This window comes from Chrysoperla carnea, chromosome 2 (assembly GCF_905475395.1).
Source record: "Chrysoperla carnea chromosome 2, inChrCarn1.1, whole genome shotgun sequence".
Taxonomy (NCBI): Eukaryota; Metazoa; Arthropoda; class Insecta; order Neuroptera; family Chrysopidae; genus Chrysoperla; species Chrysoperla carnea.
In genome coordinates this window covers 54,601,545-54,617,867 of record NC_058338.1, presented here as the reverse complement: position 1 = coordinate 54,617,867, position 16,323 = coordinate 54,601,545, and the positions used below count along the sequence as shown (strand labels likewise).

General features: G+C 29.2%; 1 protein-coding gene across 2 annotated transcripts in view; it reads right to left on the bottom strand.

The window, feature by feature from the left end:
- The window catches only part of LOC123291979 (neurexin-1), a 357,550-nt gene that overhangs the window by 80,697 nt on the left and 260,530 nt on the right, over positions 1–16,323 (bottom strand). For both annotated transcript variants that reach the window (XM_044872472.1, XM_044872471.1), the window contains exon 6: positions 15,133–15,444. In XM_044872472.1, the coding sequence (XP_044728407.1) occupies positions 15,133–15,444 (312 nt within the window). The remainder of the gene's footprint in view (positions 1–15,132; positions 15,445–16,323) is intronic.

The window sequence follows — 16,323 nt, the reverse complement described above, 5'->3', positions numbered from 1 at the left end:
ATTTCGCCTGTTCGAGGATTTGGAATTGTACATCAAAAACTAGAGACGATAGCACAGAAAATATTCGCCAAATAGTATAAAAGATATTGTACCAAGAGCAATTTTTTAAATCTGTTTTTAAAAATAAATTAATCGAGTCTGCTGCTTTCCCTTTTTTGGGGGTTATTTTTGGATATGTCGAGTAAAATATTATACCATGAGAGATCAAATAAACACCATTTTAGGGATCCATTTACTTTACAAAAGTTCCCTTCAAAAAGTCAATGTTCTCTTTGAAAACGATTTCAGACGATACCTCAAAATTACCAATATTTAAGTAAAAATTCACAAATTCTACAAATTTTACCTCAAAAGCTCGTTAGTTGAATACAAAGTTTGGTTGCTCAAAAAGTACATATTTTTGTTTTAAAAAGTAAGTAAGGATTATATCGATTGGAATAGAAACTTTCGTTTCGTAATTTCTGCCTTCGATGCAATTATGGTATATGATTATGATTATATTATGAAAGAAGAATATTATGATTATAAAAGAAAAACAGATCTTGCTTGAGTGCTCTTCATGTATACTCCTAAAAAACAATCAAAATAATGACATCATCAATAAACAAAATGTAATAAAAATAGCAAACAGATTTGATTTAAAATTATTTAAATTCTTTTAAAAACAATATAAAAATAAAAAATCATAAATAAATTATAAATTCAAATATATAACGATATAGGCGTTACGCATGTAACCGTCAGTTGGAATTGTGGAACGGTGTTGCTAAGGTAGAAGAACCATTTATATCATTAGGTAATGTGTAGTACCATTGTTCGTCGTTGACTTGTTTTATTCGTGGTTTGTTGAATAAAAATTTTCTTTTTTAAAACATCGTTAGAGCAAATCCCGAGATAGGTATTTATACATACAAAAATTTCTCGTTTAAATATATAAGATAAAAGAATCTCATTTTTTAATGAGATATTGCTCATGTGTTTTGCGTTCACACTTTCCCCTGGGTATCAAAATGCAAATTAATGTTGATAATGATACAGGCAACAAACATAATCTCAATATTATTTCTTACATATCAACAATAATACGCTCTTTCAGTATATCGGATCTGAAACGTATACGAGAGAGGATTTGTAAGAATATAAGAATATACCAATTAAATTAGTAAATTGTATTTATAGCGGATAAAATATTAACAAAAAGTCATAGGTCGCAGTGTCGTGGTAAAACTATTTCTTCACTCCAGCGTTTTTGTTTAACTCAAACGAACCTTTCCTCTTTTTATCATACTTCGTTTCGGCGATATACGTGATACGCTCACTTACCCATTGTGCTCAGTTACCGCAAATCACTCTTTATTTAAAAAAAAAATATATATTTTAGTTGTTGAGGCCTCAAAACGCTGCAAAAGTAAAAAAGGCCCACTAACATGAGAAGAAATTTTGGTGGAAAAAAATAACCCTCATTTACTTCGTGTCCAAAAAATTGTTGGGCCGGTTACAGGACGCTTAGAGAAAATTATATTTTAAAAAAAAGATGTTGCTACCTAAGGAACTGAATATGAACGAAATTGTTAAAATAGCATATTTGAGAGAGCTTTTTTAGATGTAGTTGGTGTAAGCGATTCCCTACATTAGTTTGTGACCTATAGTACATTATAAACGTGTACCATGGATCACAATTTATATTTTGAATATTGCTTTAAGAAGCACATAAATGTGAATCCCTGGTACTACACTCATTCGTGTATATGATTGTATGTATAGCGTTTAGTAACTAAAAACGATTTACAATGCAGTAGTAAAACGAATCTACTATAGTATGGTTTGGAAAATTAAACCTGACCGTAGTGGTATAGGTGGAAAATGTATATATGTGTAGATAACAATACCATCCTGACAAAGCATGCAAATATACTACCCGACTCCGCTAAAGATACTAAAGGGTCTCGTTGACGCTAGTGAAGTTGAATACATACATGCGAAGAGTATCACTAGGTGTTATTATTGTTATCGTGTATCGCACATTGTTATTCTCTGTCTAACATGGGATACCAACATTTCTCCACTATATGGCAAGAAAATACTATATAGCCTATACATGTGAAAGTGAGATGTGTATATAAGTTATCTACCAAAACACGATTTAACATCGTACTAGTTTTGTTAGACCAATCTAGGATGAGCGATATACAAAAGGACTAACTAATAAACCCGTCGAGTTTGATTATCTGTTCAATTGTTGATCCCAAGGCTGGTGTCGTTTGTTGAAAATCGATAAAATTGGAAAATGAACTGAATCAAATAAAATCTGAATTTTTTTTTTTTTTTTTTTAATAGAGCAGTTTCATGTTTTTTATTTTTTATGTAATTTTACAATTGAAAATTTCTAAACTATAAATTTAAACTCCAGTGACGTATTCACCACAGAGAAATAATAAAATAACGTACAGAATGGTTAATGTTTTTTCTCTCAACTTGCATTCGTTATATTTTAAAGTAGTTTTCAATAGAAACAAACCGAAACATGTGAATTTAGCTTGATTCCGATTGGTTCACTGCATCAACGGGTGTAAATACGTCACAATCAATAACAAGTTTTTTTTTCATAAATATAACTATCTTTATTGATAATTAATAAAAAATGTAATTATGAAATAAAAAAAAATTATTTGAATATTCTTAAAATGAATTTCTTTCATTTATATTTGTGCCAAAAGAAATTAATGAAACTTCTCTATTTATTCAAACACACGGTTAATTAACAAAACTATCATCGCGTGGATAAGCACAAAATAACCGAAATGAAGTTTTCGCTTTATTTCTTCTCTTTACAAGCTTTAAATGAATGCATTGCACAACCTATTTAGCTTTAAAAACGAATTTTTCCAGTAATTGTTTGAAAATATTGATTTTTACTAAAATAGGACTTGAACAGTAATATATACGTCAATTCGTATACCAGTGAATGTGGAAGGTGAAACTGTGTTAGCGATATGATTTTACGAGTATATTCGAGTTAGTAAAATGGTTAAATGTGTATAGTTTATCTCACAGTATGGATTCGTTTAACGTCATTAATTAGTCTCACATAGAATGAAACTAATCAACATTGCTGAACGTTAAAATGCAAAATAAAAAATTATTCATTTTTAGCTAAATATTCGTGAAATTTTGTGGTCTTTTTTTCAATTACATTTTCTATTTAAAAGAAAGAATGATTTTCATCAAGTAGATTTTTTATTTACAAGAAAGACTGCTTTTTTCAATCATACGATCTATTTAATAGTGTTTTAGTAATTTGACCAAATTATCCTAATCATCAGCAAAATATTTATCAACTTGGTGATAAATTAATATTGTGATTGATTAATATTCGATAAAACACATTCTCGTAGGATAAACAATTCGTACAAATTTAAAAAGAGCGTAAAATATTGAGTATATGATTACCCTGTTTGGGATCTTAGGGCAGTATAGAGCTCAAGGTGACTTCCTACAATTTGGGTATATTTAAGTGTTTTGGCTTAGAGAATCGAAATTTTAACGTTACGAAGCCAAAAAAAATTGCCTGAGCAAAAACACATAAAAATGTTGAAAACACAGAAAAACATATAATCAATCCTGGGGGGTCTTCGTGTTAAGCCAGCTTTCGGAGAATTTATTGAATTGATTGTTACTAATTTCACCGACAGTTCTATATAGAGTAAGTGTAGAAACGAGGCGTTGTTCAACGCCAGAAGTAGAAGTTCTGGATTATTATTATTGAAAAATAATTAAAGTAGAGACATTTAAGTTTAGGATTAGGGCAGACATTTAAAAAATCAGCTTAAACTCAAATAGTTAGCGCTGTTACTACAACAGTGTTCAGATGCACAACTTCTTAGCTGGAGTGGAATCAATAGGCACTATTGGTTTGCCCGTTTCGCCTACTTCAAGTATGACGTATAAGAGAATAAACTGTACACCGGTTTTTACAGAACATAAAAATCTCGTATATTTCATACAGTGTACCAAAATACTTCTCTTTCAGGGAAAATTGTATAAAAGCATCCATTGATAACATCTTACATCAAATGGACTGTTCACGGAGAGTTAACCTCTAAAAAAAGTGCTTTTATGTTAGTTCCACATAATATTGTATAAAGAAATTTAAATTAACACATTACACATCCTGTTCTGAAGCCTCAGGGATTATGCAGAGAGTGTTGTTTATTTCCTGGCCTCATCACACAGGTAAAACGCTGAGACAATAGCTAAACAACAACAAGAACAACAACAAATGTTAAACATTGATCAATAACTGCATTCCATATATATTCCATATCATTATATGTATATGTTCCTGAGTCTGTGTACATGTTTTTCTTTGTTCTTCCAACATATGACGCTCTCCCTGCTACATATAATAAGTGTTATGTTGGTCTGATCGCTTTCCTCTGCCACTGCCACTGCCTCAGTCTTGTACCCTGCAGCCAGCCTTGCCGTTTTATATAATCTTCTTCATCACAAGGCATGGCATCGCAAGCAAGAGGTAGTAACATAAGCAATGTGTTTTGTGTTGTTTCATTTTCTTGCCTTCTTCTATTTCTCATCGTATGTTTGTATTTATGTAACGATATTTTACTCATTTTACTCCACATCACTTATACAGACACTTTTTTAAATACTGATGGCGTTATAGGAGAGTATTTTAATTTTTTTTTAAGTAATCAAATAAAGTTCAAAAAGTAAAACACCGATGCTCGCACAAAATCATGCTCTTGAAAGTATCAAAACAAGAAAATTTTTATCTGAAATTGGTATGATAAGTAAAATCGTCATTATAGTCAGGGAATTTCTTGTTTTAATACTTTTAAGAGCACGATTTTGTACGAGCGTTGGGGTTTTAGTTTTTGAACTTTATTTTATTTAAACTATTGTGGGGCTATAATTTCGTAGTGAAGTTCAACAATGTATATATGTATATATTGAAACTTGCTAATTACGCATTTTTATTGAATACCTAAAACTGTATCGTTAAATAGAAATTTGTTTTTCGATCATAACTTTATATCCTCTAGCAGGTGCCATATTAAATTTAATGTGACGTCACATAATCTATAATAAGTGGACGATCAAGACGCTTTTAACGATATCTCATTTGTTTAATTAAGAGGAGTAGTTTAGAAGCTAGGTTGGAACAGATGAACAAACATACATACCGACCAAATGCATAATCCTCGCCATAGTATAGCCGGGGTAAAAAATAATAGCAGAAAAAATTAATAATTTTTTAGTGAAAAATCTTGTAGTCTTTTTGCCATTTTTATCTTATTGACACCGATAAAATGAAATACTTTAATTAAAGTGAACGGCTCTGCTCAACTGTTTTATTATATCCAAGGCTATAAGCTATATGGGACAAAAAGTATTTGCATTCTGTCCTTGATGTCCTAGTAATTTTTATTTCTTTAACTATAGATCAAATTAAAATAATTGAATAGCCGGGAATTATCATTAAGAAAAGTTGTGTGAGTACCCAAAATTTACGTGGATATATAATATATATTTTCTTTTATCAAATTTGACTACATAGAGGGAAGGTCGTGAGTTTAACAGTCCCTGTATGTATAAAGATTGATTAATTTTTTGGTTTGTTTTTGAATTATCGGCTCTTTCTCCCCATGCACCTTTAAGATTGGCTATAAAAGTAAATTAATAGGGTATAGTACGTAAATGCGGAAGTTTTATTATTTAAAAAAAATAAAATAAATCACTCTGTCTGTCCCTAATCCCTATGTATGCTTAGATCCTTAAAACTACGCAAGGGATTTTGACGCGATTTTTTTTCCAATAGATAGTGATTCAAGAGGATGTTTATGTACAACACATGTATAATATAGTAGAGAAACACTGATAATTTTAGAGGTTAAACGAAATCGTGAACAAAAGGAGGGTAAGTGACGGTATATGAAGTGAAATAAGTTCATATCATAGATTGTTGTTCTGAATTTGTATTATTAATTCCAAAATACTTTTTTTTATGAGAAATATTTGGTATGTCTCTAATTCATGGAATTAAGAGCAGAGTTTTTGCTTATCAATGTAATTACGGAACTATCACATTGTACAGTTTTATAGAAAATGGAAATTTAATCACTATTTTGTTATTTAAATTAGTTTTCAATGATTATTTATGCTAAAATAATTTTTACTATTAGCAAATGAATCAGAAAATTAAATAAAAGTTTCTATTTAATTGATTAATTTTATTATAATTAAATTATTGATTATTTTAATTTTGCCAATAATCATTTTGTACGACAAACCAATTTTCATGGTGTAAATAATTGTATTTATTTTAATAATTAGCTTCAAAGTGCATTCATTATAAAAAAACATCCAGTAATACCTAAGGGCAGCAGACTTTTTTTATTCTTTTTCATTAATAGTATTTGGGTGAAATTCAACTCTTTTAAAATCAACTAGCACTATGAAAGATATCTAACATGCTACAAAACGAAGTTTTAATTCAAAGCCATAGTTTTAATTCTTATCAAATTTCATCCGAGTTAGGTAAATCTTTTTGAAATGAAACGAAAAATCGTACCTGCAAAAAATGTAGGTAAACTTTAACGTTTCTAAAATTAATAAAATATTTAACAAACTCTCCGTATAAATAGTTCATAGCTTCTTCTTATATGATATAATTTCTTCGTATATTATATTGTTTACTTGATGATATAGAGTAACTCTTCCTTTACTCTTTACTATTTTCTCACACCCACCACATTCTATATATGCTGTATATAGTATATTCGATGATTCGAACTACTTCTACACTCTTCTACACTTTGTTTTGCTGCTTGTTCGTTAAGTTTATGTCTATATATACACAACAGTAGGGTAAATGTAGTACCCAGAATATAATTTACTTTCAGTAGGCAGCTATTGAGATTGACTTGACATAATTTGTATTAAAATGAAGATATTTTTTCAAAATACAGGTAGGCTGAAGACTGACTGCCAGTGTAGTTTTGAAATTTTTGAATAAACTAAAAGTAAAATTTTTGTTGCGAAAAAAGTAAAAAAACAAAAAATTATTTTATTTGACATTCTATTTACAAGCATTGTATATCAATATATAGAATAAAACAAAGTCGCTTCCATCTGTCTGTCCCTAATCCCCATGTATGCTTAGATCTTTAAAACTATGCAACGGATTTTGATACGTTTTTTTTAATAGCTAGACTTATTCAAGCAGAAGGTTTTGTTAAAATCACGCATAATATAGTAAAGTAACGGATTTAAATAGGGGTTGAAAAGGGTTTACTTCAAAAACTTAAAAAGTTGTCAATTAAAAGGCATCGATTAAGATCAAATATTTACAAGATATACATGCTTCAAACTTCAAGCATTGTTTTTATCTATTTTAAACCTTCGGGGGGGGGGGTAGGTGGAAAGGTGAAGCGATAAAGTGGGTATGATTAATAGAATATTTACAAATATAGGTACAAAGTGGGGTATCAAATAATAGAGCATGATGTGTACATTACAGAGTGCAGCCCCTACGCATGATGTTGCCCATCATTCTAGTTTTGAAAAAGTTAAATTATGAAGATAATTTTGAAGTTGTAAATACGCAAAGTGATGTTCCTTGATTAAAACAAAATTTTACAATTATATTCTTGTTTTGTATTATTTACCAACTAATGGTTAGCAAGGTATAAGTGGATAACAAGAAGTCAAATTCAAACCAGATAGCTGAGACGAACAAACTTTAAAAAAAGCTACAAAAAAATTATTTTCTGATGGACATGGCTAATTTTGACTTCAATACGATCAGGATAGGGTCCATAAATATAAGTTGAGAGTATGTTTGAGGTGAGGAATTTTGATTCTAGATACTACACTTTTCCCAACAAATACGGTATACATAAACCATTATCATTATCTCTTACTCTTCTTTTACTCTAGTCTATACTATGTGCTCTTGTTTTGTCGTGTTGTTGTCATTGGTGAGAATGTATAAGTTCACGTGCAATTTAGTATACAAAGTAAAAGCAAGCGTCATTGACAGATTCACTACCTATCTCTATATTTATAAATGTATCTACCGTACAGGTTGGTATTTTGTCTTATTTAATTATTCATGAAAAACAATTTTGTTTTAAATATGTAACAAAGAGTTTAAATCTATAATTGATCTTTTAGTACTGGCAAACGAAACAGGGGAAAAGGCATCACGTTTTCTTTATCTCGAAACATGTCGGTTTTTATTAATGCCTCGTTCTTCAATTACTTCAATAACATTGACTTGTTCTCAGGCGACCGGTTAAAGGTTACACAATTCAGAATGCCTACTGGACAGAAAAATCTGTATGTCCGTAGGCAGACCAGAGGAAAGGAACATATTGAGATTTTACTATCGCTACCACTGTTTAAATTGCCAAGGGGCAAGTTGAAACTATTGAATCAAAAGACAGACCTTGTGTTAATATCCACCGGGATAATAACCATATGATATTGTACTGCCTCAGAAAAGAGGGATCACAAGAAACAATATAGCTTTAAAATTTTGTAACAAACTATCAAAATTATCTGTTAAAAAATGCTAAAATGCTTTAAATCGAAAGTTTAAGATAGGTTAATGTTTTTCTAACGGCAGCACACTACAAGTCCATCACTACAAGTTACTCTGCATATGTACCAATTGGATTTTTCAGCCTAGTTTAGTCTTACCGAACAACTGTGACGCTCATTTCATGCTGGAACTTTTATTTCATTCATCTTAGGTATATTAATAGGTATATAAAATTTCGTTTCAGTTGGACATACTTTTTTCGCAATAGAATGTATGCAAATTAGGCAAAATGCAAGTAAGTATACAATATCGTGCTTGTGGTAGCTCCGAAGGTGCCGTGGTAGCAATAAACAGCAATAAATACTTTCCCAAAATACAAATCGAACTATAAAGAGTAATAAAGTAGCAATATATTTCAAACGTTCAAATAATGTAGCTTGCATTAACGAAAAAAGTTTCTGTTTTCTAAATTTGTATTTTATTTTTCTACGCGCTTTTTATAATCCACAGTCATTCTAAAAATTCAATGAATTTTTGAACACTCTGTAGTAAAATTTGTTTTCTTGAAAGCCATTATTTATTAAGTTTATGGTTTTCTGAGATTAAAAAAAAATTTATTTTGTGTACGTTTCATCGTTGTCTTAAAACCTAAAAAGAGCTCATCGAAAATTTTTGCATATTCAAATTCGTTAACCGCAAAATAAATTAAATAAGAGTTTTACACTTGCAAGCAAAAAAATTGGAATACCTATGAGATTACACAAAACAGGAGTTTTGTGAAGATAAATTAACAAAAAAGAAAAGTTGCTTATTTACGATACCATTCTTTCAAGTTTTCTTGCTATTAATAAATTAACAAAAAAAAAAAAAATGAAGAAATTATATCTGGGTTTGCCATTCATGCGCACGGTGTGTTTGTGTTAAAATTGAACAAAATTTTCACAAACTCAGCATCAAATTTGTTCCTCAGCGATTGCAAACTGTGGAAAGAAAGCTTTAATGGAACATTCACATCGTGCTTCGCATTATAACGCCTCTGCATCGTTACCTAACCAACCATGTTGCGCTTTAAAGCCATGTACAAAAAGGCTTCGTTAATTAAGTTTCAAAGGTTTATATCTCCTCCTTATTAGGAGAGATCAAAACGAAATCAAAACGAATAATAAGACGCTATCTTTGAATGGTATAAGATTTCATCATCTCGCACGGATTTTTTTCGTGTCTATCGAATATCTATTGTTTCGGTTTCCTTGCCCGTGAACATATTCTAGAAAATATTATAAGAATTTATTATCTTACAACTTCATGTTATTTATTATGACTGTGTGCTTTTTTCCTTGGATATTTGTAATGCGAAAATTTTGAGAAATTAATACGTACCAAGGGAACAATATAGTTGGAATTTTCATAAGTTAACTGGCTTAGAACTATAATACATATAATTGAAGTCTGAATGGGGGTGTCTCCTTATATATAAGTTTTAAAACTATATATTATGCACCGATATTGTATTACGTGAGGAACTATATAGGGTATTGTGCAGTACCTTTCATCATTTATATCTTGGATTATTCTTAGTTTTTTAAAAGATATTGGTATCTACGAGATAACAAGTATGTGAAAAAAAAAATTTACTGGAAGGCAAACAAGAATGATGGAAATAGAAATAATAATAGTATTTAAACTACCATCAAAACGGAAGCCTGCAGTTTTTTAATTTAAGTTCGTTTTGATATAAAGAAATATCCATAGTTAAAGAATATTCAATTCTATTTGGGGGCAGAAAAACATTAAAAAGTACCCCCAAAATCACTTTTTTTGAAAATATCTCGAAAACATACAAAGATATGCAAAAAAGCTTTTGAATAAAATGTAGACATCAAAATTTATTCTATAAATTCATTTCTAATGACTTTTGATGTATTTGCAATAGAAACCGAGATATTTTCAATGAAGAAATTCATTATTATTACTTATTATTGTTGTTTACATTTAATCATGCACACAATATTTACATCATGGTCTTTTCGACTAGTTTTGATATATAATATGTTACACATTCGTAAACTAAATTGACAAATATCTTGCCTAGTAATCTTAGTTAAAGAGAATTGAAAAAATACACTCGAACCAGGACTCGAACCCGGACCTCTTGGATTCATGTCAAGTGCCCTACCAATTAGGCTATTCGAGTTCTAGACACGAATGCAATTTTTTCAACTCAATGAATTTTTTAATTTGTTTATCCACTTATTTATTTATTATTATTACTTATTATTGTTGTTTACATTTAATCATGCACACAATATTTACATCATGGTCTTTTCGACTAGTTTTGATATATAATATGTTACACATTCGTAAACTAAATTGACAAAGTACTAGGCAAGATATTTGTAAATTTAGTTTACGAATGTGTAACATATTATATATCAAAACTAGTCGAAAAGACCATGATGTAAATATTGTGTGCATGATTAAATGTAAACAACAATAATAAGTAATAATAATAAATAAATAAGTGGATAAACAAATTAAAAAATTCATTGAGTTGAAAAAATTGCATTCGTGTCTAGAACTCGAATAGCCTAATTGGTAGGGCACTTGACATGAATCCAAGAGGTCCGGGATCGAGTCCTGGTTCGAGTGTATTTTTTCAATTCTCTTTAACGAAGAAATTAATAGTTAAGCCGCCTGGTGAAAATCCCTTCTTTCTAGCATGTATAAAACTGAAAAACGTAATTATGGGGAATTTTCCCGGAGGGAAATTTTTTCATATTTTATGCGGGTGAGTTATAATTAAATTGGTTTTATTCAAAATATCTCGGTTTCTATTGCAAATACGTCAAAAGTAAAATATATAAAATTATATATTGATTTGATAGAAAATTTTGATATCTACATTTTTTATTAAAAATTGTTTCCATATCTTTCAAATAGATACAGAACCATTAAAATCGGTTCACCCAGTTTCTGAGGTAACACATATTAAAAAAAAAAAAAACAGTATGATTGATAACCTCCTTTTTTGAAGTCGGTTAGAAAACATATAACTGTAATTTTGATGCCTGGTACTACACTTTCCCTTACTGTATATTGAAGTATATAATGTTTGTTGCTTTATCATCGTTGCAGAAGTACCGTTGGAAGGGCTTCCAGGCAAACTATAAACATTTAATAGTGTCTTTCTAAAATGCTTCAATGTGTATCAACTCTCATTTCATTTGTGTGGAAAATATACTTACTTGTGTGTATCTACAGTGCAAATATACTTTCCAACACACTTTATATTTACTAAAAATTTACAGAAAGATTCAAACCTGTCAATAAGGGTACTATATAAAACCCCTGTTGCAATGAACTAGTGCAGTGTATAATATACTAGACCAAAATATATTTTAAATAATATTTTTTTTATACAAAACTTTATCAAAATTTGCTACAGTTGTATCTCTGCGAAAAATCATCGAGTTTAGAACCACCCAATTCATTTGAAAAATTCATTTTAAAACTTGTAATTTCTAGTTTAGGAATCAAATTGTATCATTCTTGCCGCTTTGCATAAAGGGTTAAAAAGGTGAGAAATGTTTTCTTTAAAATTTTATATGAACTAAAGAAGCGTACCAAAATTTGAAAAATTATTTTACTATACATTTATTAAAACTAATCGAAAGTTTGATTATTTTTTTTTGAATATGAGCTATAAAAAATTTAAGTACGTTCTTTTTTTTTCAAAATATTTGCTTTCCAAGCTAAATTGACACTTCCGCATTTTAAATCCTGTTTCTTTTGAAATAATCATCGCACTTAAACTTTTTTTTCATATTATTCGAAAACTTATTTATTATGAGGCCTGACATAATGTTTTGTAAACATATTTATGTTTTTTCACTTTGCCGCCATTTTATAAATAAGGCGTTATCTATAATCTTATCATACTCATTAGAAAACTTGTAGTTTCAAGTTTTGGAACCTCTGAAATCTTTGCCGATTACAATTAGTGTTCGAAAAGTGAGAAATTGATTCCAAAACTAAAAAATTACGTTTTCGAACGAGCTATGAGGGCTCCGAATTCAATGATTGTTTGCAAAGATACAATTGTTGAAAGTTTCGGTAAAATTTTATGTTAAAAAATTTTTCGTTTATACTTTGATTGAGTATATATACATAATAGGAATGTTATGGAGCATAACCGTAATTGAAGCTATCGGGTATCCGAAATTGTTTTATTTATGAAATTTTAACTGAACCCGGTATAAGTAAGATTAATGTTGAGAAAAGCATTTATGACTTTTTAAGAAGAATTTGCATGCCGGTAGCCAAACTATGTAAAACTCGATGATAACTCTTAGACCATAGTATTTTCCGTCAGTAAATATATTTCATTGTTGAGTAAGAGAGATAAAAATATTTTGAATTTCCTTGAAACACTTAATTCTCCATTAGTGATGAAAATATATATTGAAATATGTATATTTGAAAAACTTTTGACATCAATCATTATTAGGTAATAAAAATTGTAACAACTTAATGGAATCAAATTTACCATTTTCCCTTTATGGGTTTATTTTACGTAGTAATAAACTTTACTTCTTACCAAAAAAATTTCCCTAAAACGATAAACTGACCTATTTAGTAAACTATCAATAAGATTTCTAGATATATGTCACAGCTAACTAACTAAATAAGCTGTTCGAATAACGACCTACCCTATTTACTAAACGACGCCATACAACTTTTTGTCTAAACCATTCAATCAAATAGCAAGGAAATGACTTGAATCGATAACATTTAACTACTTGAGTAGCCTAGTCATTTAAATTTTAGAATCAATTTTTTTCAATTTCTACCACCTAAGCGCGGAAACTTATTCACTATCAGTATGACGTTGATAAACAACAATATTGTAGGTGTTTCTCGCAGTTTAGTTGCGTTGACGCAAAAAAAAAACACAGTGGAAGAGTGTAGTGATAAAAAGTTGGAGTCAGTCTCCTTTTGGTAGCTAGGGATTCCAAAAATATAGTTTTAGGTCGATGTGAATCATTAAATTGTAGTAATAATGTGTTTCTAGTTTTTTGTTGACTCAAAGGCCACGGGAGTTTAACTTACGTTAACAAATAATATTTTAATTACTTACATCTGTACTTTGTTATTGAGCTACGCTATTTGATCTTATGATTACCCAATAACAATATCCTATTTTTTAAATAACGGAAACAAACAATTTCTCATGTCAGATATTTCATCATTTTTTATCAAATGATCACCCTATTGTATGAATGCCCAAAGCATCAGCTGGTCAGATCTTTAAGGAGATTTGCGAGGTTTGTGAGATTTGCGAGGGGATAAATACAATTTTTTGATTAACAAAGTTTCCAATAATCACAAAAAATTCTTAGGATATCGGGCTTTTTATTATTTTATCGTTCAAAGTTGGCTGAAAAATGAATCATATAGTTATATCCTTTTCAATTAAATATTTCTATATCAAAAAATCTAGAGAGTGTGATAAAAATCTAAAATATCTAGACAATCTTGTAGTTTATAATAATACCATAAAAAATATAAGGGTGTCGATGATATAAAAACAAAATTTTAATTTTATATGAGTTCATCGAAGATTCATCATTTGATGGACAGAGACGACTATAGTTAGAGTATTGATGATTGAAAAGCGAAATCTATATTATCAAATTTTTAAGCAGTACACAATATATTATATATTTTTTCAGTTCTGTAGTATTGTAAAGCTAAAAATAACACATTATTTGTCTACAAAGCATGTATTTGGTTTATATGTATGTATCGTGCAATAAACCAAAACTTTTTTTACAATACTGTAGGGAACAACAATCACCTAAAATGTTGTATTAGATGCTATGGCAGTGTCACAACGTCGCTACTATTCAAGTCTCAAATTGAACGACGGCGTTTATTAAAAAGCTGTTGATTGGACGGCTAATAAAGGTAATTGACTACGACTAATATTTATACGAGCGATAAAAGAATAAAATTAGGAATGCAAGTTCTAAACTGAATCAGTTCTTTTATAGCAGCCTTTTTCAAATGAAATGTGAAATTTTCAAAATTCAAATAATCAACCGAATAAAACAGCCTTTACCTTTGCATTTAATGTTTTGCAAATACTTCTATTTTATTTCTATTTATTTTGTAGAAGCTTATAGAAATAATAAAAATTTATTTAAATTATGAAATTGGCAACTGAAATTCTCATCCGTAGCACTGCAAAATTCGGAAAATATAAGTTTTTCACCCATAGCACTGCAAAACTAGGAAAAAAATGAAATTAAAATGAATCATCTGTTACGGATAATAGTTTATAAGAATCAATTTTCCGCCCACAAACTTTCTCTTAAAATCGTAAGAAACTTGATAAGCCATATTTTAAAAATTTAAAACATATTTCCCTGAAACATTTTGTAAAAATCAATAACAAAATTATGATAATATTTAAGTGATACAGGAACATATAGAAGAAAAACAGGATATATAATATAGAAAAGGATATAACCAAGAAAATATATATGATGAAATAAAATTAAACATACCAAATGTGCGTCCCTTGTTGTAAACGTAATCGGATCACCAAGTTCCACTTCCTGACATTTAAAATCAAGTTTTCCAGCAATAGTGATTAATTTACTACCGGCTTTACCCAAATCAATTAAATTTAAACGTAATGTATCAGCAACAAATTCCACTTTCCTTAAGCATCCAATAAAATTTTTGTTTATACGTGAACCAGGTAATGCACGTGTGTTTATGCTACCACCCACATAAACACGACTTGATGACAACATCGTAAATTTACCAGCAATATGTGAATGATCTGCATATACGCCATCAACAACAGCGGATAACTGTAACAAAAGAAAATCCAAAATAAATATTTAAGTAGAATATTGATTTTTTCTGTGACAGGAAATAATTTATATCAATAACGTTCGAATATTTTGTTTCAAATATTAAAAAAAAAAAATTTTAAGAGAATTTGTGCAAGTACTAATCTAATCTTCTGTTGCTCGGATCAAACATATCATTCCCAAGGATATGATTGGGTTCAATATCAAACTGTAATTGCTCACAAGGAAATTATTTATCAAAACTTTTATTTGCAAACAAATTTTTACTTTTTTGTTTATTTTTTTATAGTTGACTCTTTGTTTTGTAAAAAAAGTTTTATTCAATAAGTACCTGTAGCTACGCACTTTTTAGTGATTTTAGTACGCCTACTTGTTTTTTGTATCTCCTCCTCCATCACCTAATAGAATTATTATTTCAAAGTTAGAAGAAACCATTACGGGAACCACTAAAGTCATTGGAAAATAATTTTGCAAAAAAAATCATCCCTCTTTGTATCCCTTACAGGTAATTTTTTTTTCAAATTAGGTTGGGATCATTCTGAAAGAATATAATCGGTCATAATCAGCAAAGAAATAACGTAATATACACAAAAACAGAGTAATTTTAATAAATAACCTTCTCTTTGAGTTTTGCACCGGGTAATAAAGTAATGATATATATATTACTATAAATTACAAATAAATAATAATTTAGATATTAATTATTAAAATTTGATCGTAAATCATTTTAAAAATGTTTAAATAATATCTTTTAATAATAATAAATATTTATAAATAAATAACTTTATATAAAACATACTGTACAATTCATATTGTACAACATATTAAATATATAATTCATTCACATATGGGATTTAGATGAAAATTGGTACGAAA